Source organism: Rhea pennata, chromosome 19, assembly GCF_028389875.1.
Source record: "Rhea pennata isolate bPtePen1 chromosome 19, bPtePen1.pri, whole genome shotgun sequence".
Taxonomy (NCBI): domain Eukaryota; kingdom Metazoa; phylum Chordata; class Aves; order Rheiformes; family Rheidae; genus Rhea; species Rhea pennata.
This window is the reverse complement of record NC_084681.1, coordinates 8,019,732-8,036,498: the sequence shown is the minus strand read 5'-3', so window position 1 is coordinate 8,036,498 and position 16,767 is coordinate 8,019,732. Positions and strand designations below refer to the sequence as shown.

General features: G+C 51.0%; 1 protein-coding gene across 6 annotated transcripts in view; it reads right to left on the bottom strand.

Annotated features, from left to right (window-relative positions):
• Positions 1-96: 96 nt before the first annotated feature.
• ITGB4 (integrin subunit beta 4) overlaps positions 97-16,767 on the bottom strand; it is a 33,399-nt gene continuing 16,728 nt past the window's right edge. For 3 of the 6 annotated variants that reach the window (XM_062591880.1, XM_062591881.1, XM_062591879.1), the window contains 20 exons: positions 16,512-16,570; positions 15,830-15,853; positions 15,490-15,638; positions 15,231-15,410; positions 14,507-14,655; positions 13,996-14,200; positions 12,800-12,951; positions 12,161-12,341; positions 11,482-11,619; positions 10,732-10,914; positions 10,383-10,514; positions 8,974-9,174; positions 7,883-8,053; positions 7,213-7,386; positions 5,834-5,983; positions 5,006-5,194; positions 4,563-4,718; positions 3,919-4,083; positions 3,355-3,471; positions 97-2,719 (listed from right to left, as the gene is read on the bottom strand). In XM_062591880.1, coding sequence (XP_062447864.1) covers positions 2,577-2,719; positions 3,355-3,471; positions 3,919-4,083; positions 4,563-4,718; positions 5,006-5,194; positions 5,834-5,983; positions 7,213-7,386; positions 7,883-8,053; positions 8,974-9,174; positions 10,383-10,514; positions 10,732-10,914; positions 11,482-11,619; positions 12,161-12,341; positions 12,800-12,951; positions 13,996-14,200; positions 14,507-14,655; positions 15,231-15,410; positions 15,490-15,638; positions 15,830-15,853; positions 16,512-16,570 — 3,018 coding nt within the window. In that variant the 3' untranslated portion in view covers positions 97-2,576. Of the gene's footprint in view, positions 2,720-3,354; positions 3,472-3,918; positions 4,084-4,562; positions 4,719-5,005; positions 5,195-5,833; positions 5,984-7,212; positions 7,387-7,882; positions 8,054-8,973; positions 9,175-10,382; positions 10,515-10,731; positions 10,915-11,481; positions 11,620-12,160; positions 12,342-12,799; positions 12,952-13,995; positions 14,201-14,506; positions 14,656-15,230; positions 15,411-15,489; positions 15,639-15,829; positions 15,854-16,511; positions 16,571-16,767 lie in introns of those variants that run through there. The other 3 variants (XM_062591882.1, XM_062591883.1, XM_062591884.1) reach the window with 3 other exon arrangements.

Genomic DNA, 16,767 nt, shown 5'->3' with positions numbered 1-16,767 from the left:
ATTGTGCATCTCCTTGTGGCACGTGTCCCTCATCTGCTGGTGCAGCTGGAGATAAGAGGGGACCGATGTTTTTTTGTAAAGAAAAAGGAACAGGCAGACTGTAGAGAAAAACATTTATTGAGTGCAATAGGAAGCCATCTGATCAAAGACCTGCTGTTAGAGCATTCTGCTGGCCCTCCATCGCAGAGGCTGAAGCACCAATGCCTCCTGATCAGATGAGAATTAAAAAGTGACGCTGTTTATCGCGACGCATCTGTTAAGTGCACAGCTGCCTTGCTTGTTTAGGGAGCGGGTGACATTACAGTCGGGAGCAGCAGCTGAGCTCTGCTCTATTCTCTTGGATAATAAAATAGTCTTTGGTTAATGCTTGGGAATGGGGCTCCCATTTGAGGCTGCAATCAGCGTGTTAGCTGGTACCACAGAGCACAGAGAAAGGGTCACGGTGCCTGAGTGCAGGAAGCATCACACCAGCTGGAAATACTGCCAGGAGCAACAGGGAGGAGACAGGAGCTGAAAGGCGGTCAGAGTAATGCCAGTGGTACTTGTATGGGGAGCTAAGCACTTCGTGAAAGCCTAGTGAAAACACAGGTCTGCTGAAACATCTCAGTTGACCTAGCCTCATTTGCAGTTTCGGTGACTTCTGTGGACTTTGCTCACCTGTGTGCAGAGCTGGCTCAAACAGGCAGAAACCTTCCCATTGAAATGAACAGCCGTGAGGGGCAAGGGAGCCTTGATGCTGTCAGTGCTGGAAATTCTTCTGATTCCAAAAGAAAAACAAAGTCCAGAGTTGGATCCAACCAAGCAGGCGATGCGGCCAGGGAGACCAGCCAGCTGCAGTTTTGGTTGGAAGCTCTAGCCCGGAAAGGTGGCAGCTGCCGTTTCGGGCAGGATCCCTTAGCGGGAGGCTCCTTGCCTGCTCCTGTATAGTTGAAGCAATCCAGAGAAACTCGCTTTTCATTAAGACATGAGGGCCAATTGTACTCTGTTGGCAGAGGGTCAGCAGAAGCCAGGCATCTTGCCCAAAGCCAGGCAATGAGGCACAGCAAGGTCTTGGTTCAGCCCTACACCCAGCACAGTCCAAGAGTGGCTAAAGCTAAGACCTGAAAGAAGGGCTGGGAGAGATGCGCTTGCTCAAAAGGACAAGCGAGACGCTGCTGTTCCCAGTCTCACGCTCCCCTTGTGTTCACTGAGCAGTTCACAAAGCTCTTTTTTGGACATTGCTGCTGGGCAAAAGTGCTTTTACAAGTTCTCTGTCCAAAATCTCATGTGCTCCAAGTCAGTCCCGTAAAAACATCCCACACACTAGTCCCATTTTCAGTACTTCGCCAAGCACCATTAACTGAGCCATTCTCATCCCTTGCTTCCAAGCAGCTCTCAGCCTGTGCTGTGGGTGGAGAGAGCTGAGCTGATGGGTGCCGTGCACTGGGCAGGTATGTCCACTTGCAGCGGTCTGCTGTTGTCTCTGATGCTGGGGGGAATATCAAGGCCAAAGTGGAGCCCTCCAGCTCATCAACAGGCTTTCCATGAGGTTTAGAAGCCTTTGGAGCAAGCCCTTTAACTGATTTCTTACAGTTATTAATGTTGCCACAGCTGCCACAGTCCCAATGTATCCTCAACATTCAGTGTAGGTCTCATCCACCTCCATTATTTTTAATAAAATAATAAAATACATTTTTATATTATATACTAGGAAAACTGTACAATATCATGCAAAAAAATGCATTAGAAGCCATTGTGAGTAATACTATACAAATCAAAGGCTATACTTTGCTATTGTGGTACCAAATGTTAACAGCAAAGGGCAGACTCAAAAAGTGCAGTAAGAAAGCATAGGTTACCCCAAACCTCTGTCTTGCAGCTCTCATATAAAAAAAAAAAAAAAAACAAAAAAACAAGTAACCAACTGTGGTGGACAGCCTTCCACCGCTGAAGTGACCAGGACACGGCAGGGGGACAGGAAACCCAAACTGCCGTGTGCCATGGGGGAAAGCTGGAAGCAAACACCAATCAAAGCCCAGAGCAACCCCACAGGAGACCCCAGGAGTGTGAAAATGGTCCAGGGAGCCTGGAGAAAAGATGAAAACTATGACCCTCTATAAATCAGAATGTATTTGGATGCAATCTGTTGGGATCCTCTCAATACCAAGGACCCATAAATAAATTGTTCTGTTCCACTTTTGGGGGGAGGTCAGAGCAACTGAGAGACCTGAAGTTTCTGCAGTAGCAGGTGTATTTGGGTGAGTGGGCATTAAGGGATGGTATTGGAGTGAGCAGTAATAACTCATGGAAGACCTCCCAGTGGAGGTTCTGCAGAAAAAAAAAATCTCAGGCTGCCCGGACAGGGGAGGAAGAGCCCTGAATGGTGAGTACACACCTGATGACCAGATGCGTAGAGCTTTGAGCACACTGGGCTCTAAAAGAAATGTCCAGACCTTGAAGTGCCATGGAAGGTCTCTTCCCACAGGAAGAGCTGTCCTGGCACCGTGGCAGAGCCTGCATGAACAGCTCTTGGATCATTCCACAAAGTCCTACTAGTCTGAACAGCACCGTCCTGCTTGCAGGTGGCCTCCCTTGTTTCAGGCCTCGTAGAACTGCCTCTCCATCTGTTTGGTGAGGGTCCCACTGGACATCACAGTCCGGCTCACAAACTCTTTGGTGACCTGTTTGGTGAGCGTGCTGCTGGCACTCTCCACTCGCTGGGTCGTCATAAGCATGCCGTCTGCAACAAGAGAAGCTCAGTGGTCAGGACATTGTGCCAAGTATTGGGTGGACTAGGTGAGACACAGGAGCGTAGGGAATAGGGCTGGGAGGAAGCTAGGGCACTCGGCATCAGCTCTGCTTAATGATTAACGACAGAGGTTTCTCCATAAATACCACTCTTGTTGACCGAGAACTTCTCAGTCAAGTGATTCAGTACTTTGCTATGGATGGATTTCTTAACATCTCCCAAACTCTCCTGGCTGCAGCACAAGCCCATGACTCCTTGCACTCCAGGGGGACAACATGGGACACTGTTATCCCTCTGTTATCATAATTCTCTGTTCTTTCTTCTCTGAAGAGATCTAACCTTGCAGGAAGAGCTATGGTTCGGTCAGTAGTAATAGCACCTGGGGGGCTCTGAAAACACAGGGTTCCCTCTGCAACATTGCTTCCAACCAGGCAGCACACAGAAACAACTGCAACCAGTTCTGGGGCCTGACAGGGACAGGGGGTTGGACCCTCTTCATCTGTCCCCATTGCATGGGCCATCCCTCCCTGGCTTCCACCTATGAGGTAAAAGCACCCTCCAGCCTTCGTACAAGCAGAGGTAGCCCTTGTTCTCCAAGAGTTTCAAAGCAGACAGAAAGCCCTTACCTGCGAAATGGGGATCCAGCGAGGAATGGCTGATGCTGGTTTTGGTGGTGTATTCAGTGGGGAAGTTGTACACTTCCTCTCTCAGGTACTGCTGCCCTCCAAATTGGGAGAAAGTGCCTGTGGAGAAAAGAAAGAGAAGAGTCAGCCAGGAGATAAGGAACTTCCAACATCGCAGCCCTGGACAACAAACACTTAACAGTCATGTCATGAGCCTGTCCGGCTAACATCAAAGCCAGGCTTGGGAGAAACTGGGAGGACTGAGGACCTGTGCAATGCAAGAAGCTGCCTCCAGTATGTGTACAACTATGCAAAAACCAGGAGATTTATAATAAATTAAACAGTGATGGGTTTTCACTGTCCTCCCTCATTCAATGCATCTTGCAGGACTGGGACAGTTCTCACAAGGTACAACATTGTCTTCATTATGCAGATGGAAAACGAAGTGCTTGCCAGAACTCAAAAGGGACTTTAAGCTTTCAGCTAATGACAGGAGTTGTGACCCAGCATTTGCTTGTTCTGAGAAGTTTCTTTGCTTTGCACTTCCTCAGAGAAGTGATACTGTACCTCCATCTTGAGATTCGATAGTGATGATGCCCTCTCTCTCTGGCCCAAAGCCTTGGGTGGTCTTGGCTTGCACTTTGAACTTATACGGGACATTCTCACTCAGCTGAGGCACAGTCAGGGTGGTTTCTGGGTTGTCTCCTTCAACATAAATATTCCTGGGCTCCCCTAAACCACACAGACATACCAGGGTTGAAGACAGGAGTGACAGTCCCTTCAAACACACTGCCCCAAGCTCTGGCTGGTGATTTGCCTTCCCCTAAGCTTTATGCCACCCACAGGTCATACAATCACACCCAGCTCTGTTGTTAAAACAACCCTACTACAGTATCAAGCTGATCCTCAGCAACCAGCCTCCACTGGGCTTAGACTATATTAGACCATGGCCCTTCCTCTTCCCATCACATGTTATACTACACCATGCAATAATGCAAGGCATCGAGGTCCAGCAGTTCCTGAAACTGGCATCAACCTCATATCTCCACTTTGTGTACCCTGTGTGAGCAGATAACGTTGTTTCTGGAGCAAGTGGTCAGTGACAGTTATTTTGGTTTTGGTTCCAGCAAAAATGTGACGAGTTGCTGCCTTTGCTGTAGATACCTAGTTCTCTACACAGGAAACGGGGCTTCCACAGCCTGGTACCATACCTCCTCCATGTAGCATCTCACAGGTGACCATGTAGCCCAGGATGGCCCCATTGGGCTTGCGCGGTCTCTCCCAGCTTAGCTGCAGTGAATCAGGGCTGAGGGCAGTGAAAACCAGAGGTCCAGGAGCACTGGGTGTGCTCAGCGTGAACGGTGAACCTTCAAGTGCACAAACAAGAAGCTGATGTCATGGAAGGTGGAAAGGAGGAGCCTGGGTGGGGTCTGCATGCAGCGTTCATGTAATGAGCTGGGAGGGATCAGCTGTCTGCACAGCTAGTAGAAGGCTAGTTGGGGTGAGGGAGGAGGGCGATCCAATTTCCAAGTGAAAGGAAGGAAGGAGGAGCTCAGGATGTGGTAAGAGGAGAGAACACAGCAAGGCCCAGGATGGTACATAGCAGCAGAGATCAGTGCCACCCTCCTCTTTCCTTATCCCCTGTCCTCCTCACCTGGTACAGGGCTGAGTGGGCTCTGTGGATCCACCTGGGACTCTATGGTGATGACACCTTCTCTCTCAGGGCCCCAGCCTTCCTCGCTCTGAGCCTTCACCTTGAAGACATAGGAGTGGTTGGGCAGCAGGTCTTCCACCACCACTGAGTTCTGGCTGGGGTTGGGGATGGTGAGTCGGTGCACTTCTCCTGGGACACGGAGGGAAGAGGGAGGTCAGCACTATGTTTCAGGCACAAAGACAAAGCTGCTTTTGCCTAAACCCTACCCTAAACTGCCTGGAAAAACTGAAGTGGCATAAGCAATTAATCTGGGGCCTCTTCCTCAGCCATCTACATCACACCTTGCCACTACAACTGGTGGCATAGGCCCAGATAAGCTATAAAATAAGCTTGGGACAAACAATGGCTTCTTGAAAACATAGGGGGTTTCAAGAACTCCATTTTTACTAACATTGCCCCAAGTTTTATGTAAAAATAAAAGATTTTTATTCCACTCTTTCCTCCAGATTCACTATAATAAAAACAAACTTCAAATAAAACTATGTGGAGTGGTAGACAAAGAGCCCAACTTTTTTTTTTTTTTTTTTTTTTTTTTTTTTTTTTTTTGAGGAGCGGCGACTCCACAAGCAACTCCACAAAGCATCCCCCAGCAGAAAAGGAGAATGAGAGGTGTAGGGCAGTTGAGTCATTTCCTCAAGCTTATTCCAGAAGAGAAGCTGGGACCAGTTCCAAGAGATGTGGGACAGACTCTGCCATCAGAGATGCCCACCCCGACTGCCCAGCTCACTGGCCTGAGTGGGAACCTGCGCCAGTTGCACGTTCACTGACCTCCGTTGAGGAGCTGGTATTGCACGCTGTACCCCTGCACCTCCTTCTCGCAGTGTGGCTCCTGCCAGCTCACCTTCAGAGAGGTGGGTCCCAGCGCGGAGAACACCAGGCGTGTGGGAGTGTCGGGGACACCCAGGGGCATCCTGGAATCTGAGGCAGAAAGGGACCGTCACAGCGTGGATTTGAGGGTGAGGGACTAAGGGGGCTGGGGGAGAAGAGGGAGCAGCACGCACAAGCGTGGGATGGTCCTGATGGTCTGGGGAGAACATGGCAAAATGTCCTCTCTGCAGATAAGCTAAGCTTTGCCTCCCCTTCTTCTGTGATAGAGGCATCAGAGCAGGGGCCCAGGTGCTGTGCATGGCCCTTCTCACTCACCCTGAATACCCCATCCAGCTTGCTAAGCGCCTCATGGACATCTTCTGCTTGAGTGCAGCTCCTGGTCATGTGGGGAAGGGAGGAGTAGGGACTAGGGAGGGGTTTTACCCTGACCTGCTGGTGCAGAGAAAGGGAAGTAGGGTTATTCTGCCAGTGACTGGCATATGTACCCACTCCAGAAAGAGGGCACTTCTTGCAGGCAGATTTACAACCAACTCTCCTTGGCTTTCAAAGGGAGCTGTGAACCTCACTGAAGCTTACAAACTGGCCCCTCCTTCCTCACCTATCTCCAGAGCACCTTGCAGCAATGGATCCTGGTACCCGGTTCTCCTCCTTACCCTGCTGTGAGGCTTGGAAGGAGACTTAGGAGTACAGCTGGAGAAGACCAGCATCTCCAAGGATTGTTCAAGGGAATAGCAGCAGTCAGGACCAAAAGCAGGCGCTTCTCAATCCTCCCCCCAACCTGCCCCCAGCTCAGCCCGCTAGGATGCTGTGCTTCATGTCAAGCCCAGCAGCCTCCCAGGCAGACGAGGCTCAGGGGCAGGGAATTGGAGGCAATGTACAAACACAATTCCAGGCAGGATCTCAAGCCCCTAACTGACAGGGGCTTTGGCCAATGAGTTTGCAGAGGGACATCTCTTATAGAGCACATGTTCTCCCCAGCAGTCTTATGAAGGCCTGTAGGGGTAAGACTGAGAACAACAAGCTTGTTAGGAATGAAGAGGGCCGGGGACAATGAGTTGATGAGCTCGTTAGAGCACAATGGGAGCAGTGATGAGTGTTAATCAGCCCACAAGGGTTGAAACACAGCTGAAGTCACCTGTAAATGGAAAAGTGGTGTGATGGAGGCATAGCTTGGATCAGGAGGGAGATCAGTGCACCAAACAGCAAGCAATGGAGAGAGAGTTTGGGGAGAGCAATGGAAGGCAACAGCTCACAGGTGGCCAGTGCCTTGGCTGGTTACGGGATGCGTGGCCAAGATGAGACACTCGACAAAGCTGTACCTATGTACTTGCAAATCCCTGCAGACCCATCAGTCATGATTATAGAGTCCCGAAAGCCAGTGCTGGGATAGTAACCCTTCACCTTTGCCCTGCTCCTGAAACCCACATCCCGGGACAGTGGGATTGTCCTCCTAGCATCTTCATGGATGGGAGGGAGGAGTCTCCCTGGGTAATCTACAGGCCATCATCAGAGAGAGAGAGAGAGAGAGAGAGAGAGAAAAACATCATTGGAGACATCAGAGCAGGTTCAGCCAGTGCTGGCTCTTACACAGAGATAGCTTCCTTAAGCGGGAGGCTCTGTTCAGAGTTGAAGAGCCTTACTGCAACCTTCTCTCAATGCCAGCCTGATGTATACATGTGGAGCTGAAAAGTAACCATGCTGCTAGAGGGAGTAAGAGGCAAGGACTCGTGGTTTTCCCAGTGGCACTTTTCAGTGGGAGGATTAGGACGTAGCTCCCTTTCCCCAGTGCTCTGCACATGCGGTATGGAGCCTTTCCAAAGCTGTTTGGGAAGCAGGGTGGCCTTATCAAAGTACTTGCAAATCAGGGGTTGGGACATGACCTTGCAGATCTCTGGTTCATACTCCTTGTCCCAGAATGGTCTGCAAGGCAGGGATCTCAAGAGTCATGAAAGAGGAAGAGGGAGGCAGCCCCATCCCCTCAGTACTCACCATGCCTCATAAGCATTGTGGAGTAGTCTCTAGTCAGCGAGGAGCTCCCCATCACCCTGTGCTCTTGCTGCATGTGTGAGCTCAACTGATGGTAGTTTGTGTTTGTGGTCCTGGTCAGCGTGCCCCCACTGCCAGGGAAGGAGAAATCCATCCGGCCATTCAGCAAGTGCTCTGTGAAAGAGAGCACAGAGTGAGGAACATGACTGTGGACTGGGCTTTTAGTCCAGCCAGTGTCCATTGGGAGGAAGCAGGAGGCCTCAGGGGGCACACTGCCTTGGCTTCATCCCAGCTCCAGCCGCTCTGGATCATCATTTGGGAACACTAGATCTAGAACAAGCAACAATCATCCAGTGGTGAGGGGGAAGCAAAGAGGTAAACAGAGACTTCACCCTACACCCAGCACCAGAGACACCCCCAGTGTCCAAGGTAACTCCAGACCTCGGCCTCGCTGGGGCACTGCCTTGTGGTTCTCACCATGTTCTCTCACATATCTCCTTTGATGCTAGCACAAGTTTGTAATTTCAGGTTAAAAAAAGGTGGAAGAAGAAAAACAGCCCTTTATGGAGGCAGTTTCTCCAAATCTCACTCTGGATCCCGTCTCAGCTGGACCTGAAAAGCAAAGTCTGCTCCACTGTTCCTGTACTTGAAAAATCCCCAACCCCTCCCAGCAGGCCAGAAGAGATCAACTACCCATGTGAGAATGATTTCTGTTTAACAGTCCAGCAGACATGCCCTGGAAGCTCAGGGCACTTAATTAAGGTGAGGAGCTGCGCCTTGGAGGTGGTAGTTAGCAGGTATCATCTGAGTTTGTTCCTGCCTTGAAGGTCCAGCTTTGTGCAGAAGCAACTTGCTAGCAGGCTCCCAAGTCCGTGCCGAGATGGGGGTTACCTTGACACTCTCATGAGCAGACAGATCATGGCAAGGCTTTGAAGCTGACTCTACAGCACATCAACAGTGCATCATGCCAACATGAGGATGGGCACATAAGGAGGGGGAAGGGGACATGTTATGGGGCAGAATTCAGTTGCAGGCCCCTTGACTCAGAGCAGGACGAGACAGGACACTCAGTGCAGTAGGGAGCTGTCCTTCACCTGCTTGGGGCACAGGGGTCCCACTCCTCATCAGACTGCCAGTAGCCATGTCACTGTCCTCCTCACGGAGGAGACCCTCGGTGTCTGAGGATAGGTGGCTGCTGCTGGAGAGGCGGGGAATGGTTTCAGGTGGGAGCCTCCAGGTGATGCGGCGAAGATCCAGATCTTCTCCCAACAACTGCACGTATTTCCACCGGGAGCCTTTTGGAACAATGTAAGCACTGGTGTTGGCACAATCTGCAGGGGACAGGTGGGCTACCCCACCACCTTCTTGCTGCTTGCTGGGGAGGGGAAGGGACAGCTGCCAGTGGGAATGACACCTGTTTATGGCCCATCTTGCCAAGCGCTGGCTGATGAATTAAAGCAGTGCAAAGATCACAGGACTGGAAAACGGAGGATGCAGGGAACATGACACGCATGGGGTTCCCTAACCCGATGGGCTGCATTCCAACCCTGTGTCCATCACAACGAAAAGCAAGTGTTGAAGTCCAAACACATGCCTGTCCCTGTCATGAAGAGTATGCTACAATTGTCCTCCTCTTCTCAGGAGAGGTTTTCTCGCTCCACAAAGTGCACACAGAAGGGTTGTCTCAGATTCTCGGTGTTCCCATTGTCTCTGCTCTCTCTAAGGACCAGGGACTCACTCCTGGACCCAGTTTCTGGAGAACACCTCCAACCCCTCACCCAATAAAAACTCTTTGTATCCTCCTTACAAGCCCCATCATTTCAATTACAGCCCTTCTTCCCCTTTCTTATATTCATTTCAAGCCCTCCTTGTTCCAGTACAGCAGACTAGGGAACCAGGCCTTTTCTGAGAGAGAAGGGGTGGAGGAAAGGTCAGGAGCTGAAGGGATCCCCTGCATCCAATTCATTGGCTGAAGCCTCCTCATCACTTGGCGAGACTGGGCAGGGTCCTGCTATAGGTGACTCTGCTTGAGCAGACGGGTTGGACTAGATGATCTTTAATGGTCCCTTCCAGTCTCAACCTTTCTGTGAGTCTATGAGTTCCTTCCTGTTGGCCTGGCAGAGCCCATAAACATCCCAAGGGACTCAAAGGTCTGTGTCTTACCAGGTCTTATTTGCTGGCAGCATCGCTCATGGTACATTCAAACAGCAACAGCAGGAGAAAGAAAACAGGGAGGGCTATGGAAAACTTCTCTCCCACCCGTGCTGAGATTTCTTTGTCTCACAGCTAAGACAAGGAGATACTGGTCTTATTTACATTGTGACTAGTCAAGTGTTCCCATGGATGCAGCTTCTGTGCTTTGGAAGAGCTGATCTCCAACATCTCCCTGCCTCGAGTCTCCCCATCTCTTGGGGAAGGAAAAGAACAACGAAGCTCATTGCTGAAAGCTGTTAAGGAAAATGCATGTTAAAAAAGACTCTTTGAAAGACCTGGAGCAACGTACCCGAGTCATCAGAGACACTGGGATGCTTGCTGCCAGCCGCAGACCGAAGTACATCTGTGCTATACATCAGGTAGCTGTCATAGTCCTCACCCCCTTCAGCATCAATGATGGGGACATCAGGGATGATGGGGACTGGAAGGGAAGTAAAAAGTGTCATTAGGCATGCAGCTTGAAACCACATAGGGCTCTGCCACACTCAGGCTGGTGGCTGGTCTTCAAGGCTCGGGAGGCCGACAGGTACAAGGGAGAGGGCAGGGCATGGAAAAGCAGCTGGGGTGATGGAGAACATTTCCCAGTATGGCTCCTCTTTCCCTTCCCTGTTCCCCACACAGGAAGGGCAGTAACTCACTGGACATCGGGCGCTTGGGCTGTGTAGCAAGGTTAATGGTGGCTTCTCTCTCAGGCCCCCAGCCAGCACCATTTCTAGCCTTCACCATGTAACGATACGGTTGTGACTCCCGCAGATTTTCTATCAACACCATACGTTTCTTTGGATCTTCAACCAGCACCTTCTTCATTGGTCCAATGGGTACTGCAAATATGGATACATATATTCTCCACAAGGTCGCAAGACAGAGAGAACCCCAGAGCACCCTTCTCTGAAACAAGAGCTTCACTGAGGCTTAGTGTCAGGACACAGCCTGGCTGTGGAACAAAGTGCAGAGAACTATTTGGGCTGTTCATGATAGCCATAACTGTCTCAGGGGAAATTCCCAAACTGAATACTGAAGTCAATCTACAGCAGAGTTTTCCTGCTGCTCATGTGCCAGCTGCCGTCACTAAATATCACTTTTCAGGCACCGTGGCCCTAGGTCTAGACTCACGGACTAAGGTGAGAAATAACACAAAATGCTACGAGAACACAGAATGAGAACTAAGAGTGCTCAGGGCTTTACAGGATTAAATCCCTAGTGATAATTTTCTGTACTCCCTCCGTCTAAAAGCAACCTCTCCAAATTCCAGTTCTTGCAAGAAATATTCTTGGAGCCATTCTGGTTCTGCTGCAGCTTAGGACCGGCACAGCCCACGAAAACCACACTCCAGCCGCCCAAGCTGGATGAGCTGTCACAACTGACCCACTCAGCAAATGAGCTCTTACTGTTGTCCTCATTAACGAGTCCGTAACTGACTTCATAAGCTGTGATTTCTCCATTGGTTTCTGCAGGCTCAGCCCAGCTCAGCTGCGTCACGGTGGAGGACACAACATTGAAGGCCAGGCGGCCAGGCTCACTAGGAACTGGAAAGGCAAGAGCAGAGTCTGCATTAAAAGAAGCATGAGAGAGGGCTGGACAGCACTAGAAAAAGGGGAAGGGACATGGTTAATGAGAGCAAGTTTGAACAAACTCAGTTTCTAGAGATTCCCAAAGCTGAAGGGCTTGGTCATGGGCAGAGCTCAGCAGCCCAGTCCCCTGGAGCGTGTTGCATACAGCTCCTCCAAAGCACAAAGCAGCTGCTTTGAGCCTGAGGAGCAGCCCAACTAACATCCAGCACAGGCACTTTGCACTGTAGAGGTAGCCACTGTACTGTCCACCAGCTGTTTATTTTCCACCAACTGCTCTGAAAAGCAGGCCATTGATCTTGCAGCCCATAGCCAGAGCACGCGGATGTCCAGACCTCCCATAATTACAGTGGGCATTACAGCAGGAGCACAGCAGCCACTCGGTGCCTGGCCCCTAGGCTGCCCAGCACTCAGGGCTGGAGCCCTTTACCCCCAGCTGTGTGTGCAGATTGCCAGATCACTTCTGCATGGAGAGGAAGTGGGGTGCAGAGTAGCTCACCGTCCTCCAGCGTGCGGCAGTGGACGATGTCAGAGTAGGCCCCTTCACCCATAGCGTTGTAGGCACAGACTTGCATCTCGTAATCACAGAAGGGGTAGAGGTTACTCAGCTCTGCCAACGGTGGTTTGACATCAAGGAGCCTGGCTTCTGATTCAGGGTCCCCTTGGATCCAGTATTTCACCTGATGAGACAAGAGAAAATCATGATTCCTTCAGATCCTTACAACAGTGGCAAATAATTCCCCATCTTTTATTAGATGTGCTCTGGAGAAGGCAAGGTGTTGTGTGGGTCCTCAGAAACAGAGGGACAGACGCAGACTGAGCATTTCACACGACCTCCAGCTAGCACTGTCCAGTCTTCTCCCATACAGAGAGCAGATGTGATGCCTCTAACGTCTTCGCTAGAGCTTTGCCTGGTGGTAAGTGGTGGAAAGGGGGATGGACCCCCAAGAAAGTTTGCCTGCAAATCCTATATCCACTGAATGGTCCTCAGTGACAGAGGTGAACCAACAGCAGTGAACTTGCTCTCTCTTTGGGCCTCTTCTCTCTGCCTCTTCAGCATGAACAACTGTGTGTGTGTGGTGTGAAATACCCACAGGAAGGGGCCAGCACCCTCCTCTGGGATCTGTTCCTCCTTTACCTTGTACCCCTGAGGTTTCCCTGGAGGAGGAAACCAGCTGAAGCGGATTTTCCTGGAGCTGACAGCCTGGGCGCTGGGGTTGAGTGGGGCATTCAGGCGGCCTTTGGGAGACTGAGTAACCTGGCTCAGTGAGGGTACGCCATCTACCACCTCTACAGACACAAAGAGAAAAGGGCACAGGTCAGCGCAGGTCCCCCATGCAGAAGGAAAAGAGGGAAACCTGTCTCTCCCTCACCACTGCCTATCCATTACTGTTTGAACCTCTCAAAGCCTTCCTGAGGAGTAGAGCTCCATCGTAGTGAAGAAAAACGGAAGCACCTGAAGATGACATTCCCAAGTCAGGCACAAGCTAGTACAAGAGTCCAGTACAGAATTACAAATCCTGCATTTCCCATCCTAATAACTGGCATCACTGCTTCTGCCCAGGTAGGAAAAAATGCAGCGAGCAGCGAGACAAAGCTCTGAAATCTTTAGCTCTGTCTGAATGTATTTCTTGATGCTTTACTAATGCTTCAACATCTTGACCAATTGCACTGGGCAGCTGTGACAAGCACAAGATGACCAGAGCCTTCTTGAGTTGCCCCGTTGCTTCTTTCAGAAATTCAGCAAGTCCATTTGAGAGCTACTGAGGAGCCTCTTTACCCCCAGTGTCTGCCCCAGGAAGCTCTTCTGATTGCTTCGGTGATGAGAGACTTCCTTTTATCCCCACTATTCATTGCTGGTACCATGATAAATACTTTCATATTATCAACCCACTTGAGGACAACTCTTACAGCTTTGAGGGTGCCTCTTGCATACCCTGTAGCCTGACTACCTATACAGCCACAGGAACTTCTACACACAGCCTCCAGCAAGGCCCAGCTCTCCTCCAAATTTGTACCTTTTTATTCAGGCCTTCAGGGAAAAGGATTGAAGACCCCAATCTATTTGCAACGTAGTTTATCCCGTATCTTCCCACCCACCGTCTATACACACTACTGCCTCTAGAGGGAAGCCCAAACCTACCAGTCAGAACTAGATGAACATCCTAATCTCTGTTTTGGGGGCGAGGTGCAGGACTGCAGCTGGGATCCACAGCATGCTCTGTGCATCGCTCTGGCATGCCATGCTATGCCATGCTGACCCCACTCATCCTGCCACCACGCCAGCCTGGCCTTGTGGGCACGGTTCTCTCTGGCTGCACCACCAGCCCCTACCTGGATCAGCAATGGTCACTGTGGCCTGGGAGTATTGGCCAATCTTGGCACCATTCTTTGGGTGGAGGAGGTCAATGGCAAACTGCTTGAGCTGGCGGTTGCGCAGGAGGGTGTCTATCTCTGTCAGCTCCAGCAATGGGACCTGCACCTCCTTCCAGGTCTCCCCAGGCTGAAAGACCAGGTCACCCTCTGTAAAGACATAGTCCTGTGGGGGAAGGAACAGGAGTGTGATTATAGTCCACAGTATCCACAAGATGGTTTCCTATGAGCTTCCTCTCATCTGCCAGTGAACTTCCCCCTTGCTTCCCAGTATCCTTGGTGGGATATCTTTGGTGGGAAGGCTGAGGCCCAGTATGCAAGGGCAGGAGGCAGAGCTGGAGAACCTCTGCCCTTGTGCAAGGCTCAAAGCCTGAGATCACCCCTTTCTTACCCCTGTCCCCTTTCTGAGCCCGATTTAGTGTTTTTCTGCAGACCCAGTGTCACTTCCTTCCCAGCCCTCTGCACTCTTTACCCTGCCATCCTTGGCGGTGAGATCTCGGGTCCTGTATGTGACTTGGGACTTCCCGTCATCTATGATCTCCCGAACAACAGGGATCTTGGCCACCTTATCAAAGCGGCTGTGGGAATAGGTTGGCTGCAAGAAGGTGATGAGGCTGCTGACTGGAAGGAGCAAGAGAGAAGAAATGTATAAAGCAAATATTTGGAGTGAATACATCAAAAACAAGAAAATGTCCCTCCGTACAGTGTTCACATCACCCTTGGGTGCAAATTTTGTGTAAAAGATTGCTGCAGGGGCTGAAAACTTTGCCAGTCCTAGGCCTTGCTGCCTGTTCAGAATAACCACATGGGAAACATAGACACAACACTGGGGACGTCCACCTACCCCCTGCAAAGGGTGCCAACATTATTCCAGCAAGCTGTGGGCTGGAGCAGTGGAGGGATATAGTCAACCCTGATTCAGCCTCTCCAGTTTTGGAATTGGTAACATCCACATCTGTAGGGCCACATGTTTGGGTCTCTGTCACCAGAGGTGATGACCCTTCCTTGGATCCTTTAAAAGATGCTCTAGTTCAGATGCAGGTAACTTAAGTTAAGAGTCACCAAGTAAGTTTCTGGCCTGTGATCTGGAAGAGCTCAAACACGCAGACTACACCTTCCTTGGAAGGCATGTGAGTCTTTCTGGATACTGGGCACACAGTTGCCCTTTGTCTCATGCCACAGTTGCAGCCCTTCACCTTGTTCTTTGATGATGGTGATGTTGACGAGCCTGCGTCCAATCTCTGCAATGCCAGTGGGGACATCAATAGCCTCCACCTGCAGCTGTTTTTCATCATCATCATCCTCTCTGATGAAGAGTGGGACACGGACATCAACCAGCTCCACAGCCTCCTGGAACTCCACCATTCCATGAGCATCTGGGGGTAAGGGGCAATGATGAGAGGTGGCAGATGCCCCCTGCCCAGCCAGGAGGCAGCACTGGGGTCTGTTCCCTACCTTGGTCTGAGGTCACAGTGTAATAGCCCGGCGACACCTTCAGGTCATTGAAAGCCTCATGGGAAACATGCTTTTCCGTCACTTTGATGATCTCTGACTTGGCTGACCGAGGAGCAGTGAGCACAGTGTCCACAATTGTGTGGTCCTGCCTGTGACCAGTATGAAGAGAAAACGAGGTAGATGCTGAGACCAGATTTGCTTGTCTCATGTTGCTGTGGAGCAGCAGCTAGAGGGATTAGTGAGGGAGTGGGACATTCAACCACCCTGCACACCTGTGAGTGCAGATACTCCTGCCAAAGACAGAGAAGGGGCAAAAAGGTGGGTTGCAAGATCCACTTACCTTTTCCCAGAATTGGGCTGTACCCTGTGGAAGAAAACAAACCAGAGTGACTAAAGCATTTGGGGAGTCAAAGCTCTGCATGAATCACAGCCGTTTGCAGGTCTGAGCCATGGCAGCCTCTCCGCAGGCTCCTCCGCGGGCCCAGTGCCAACCTGTCTGCCAGGACCCGTGGCCCCATCACATGTTCTCACATGTCTGGCTGCTCCCTTTGGGCCTGGGTTTCTCAATGAAATAAGAAGCATGCCCAGAGGGGAGATCACGTCTGCTTGGAGCCATGGAGAGTGGATAACACACTCTGCAGAGTGCTGACATCTCTGGACTCCTCCATCCTGCACCAAGCATGCCTAACTTTGCACAGGACTGAAGCCTTTGGAGGCAGTGGGAATTTTCCTATTGAGCACCATGGGATCAGGATATGTTCCTGCCTGAGCAAGTCTTAGGTACATAGTCAGAAGCAGCAGAGATCGCTTTCAAAGGTGAGCTAGCTTTGCTCTGCAGATCCCTGCACAGGTGAAGAAACCTCAGCACCTCACCAGGCTCATGCTTGTGGCAGGGAATGGCTCACAGACCCCACTACCTTCCAGCAGCACATCCACACCCTGGCCCTCCCCTGTGCTCCCCCGTCAGAAGAGCCCCTAGGGCAACTCAACCTGCACACAAGGTCTCCTCCCCAGTTACTCACCTGAACCTGGTCTGCTGAACCCTGTGGCAGCCAGGAATGTGCTTGTAAATGTCATGCAGCTGCAAGGAGCAAGAGGGACGTTTGTAACAGAAAACCAGCACCCTGAGGCATAGGGTCAGCAAGCAGATATGGCTGCCACCAAACTAAGCATCCCACCTGCCATCCCCAGGCCCTTCCTCTTGCCCTTCCACACCAGGCAGAGGGGACCACACAGTTTCCTCACTCCTGCAGCAGTCCCTGCAATGGAGCTGGCAGC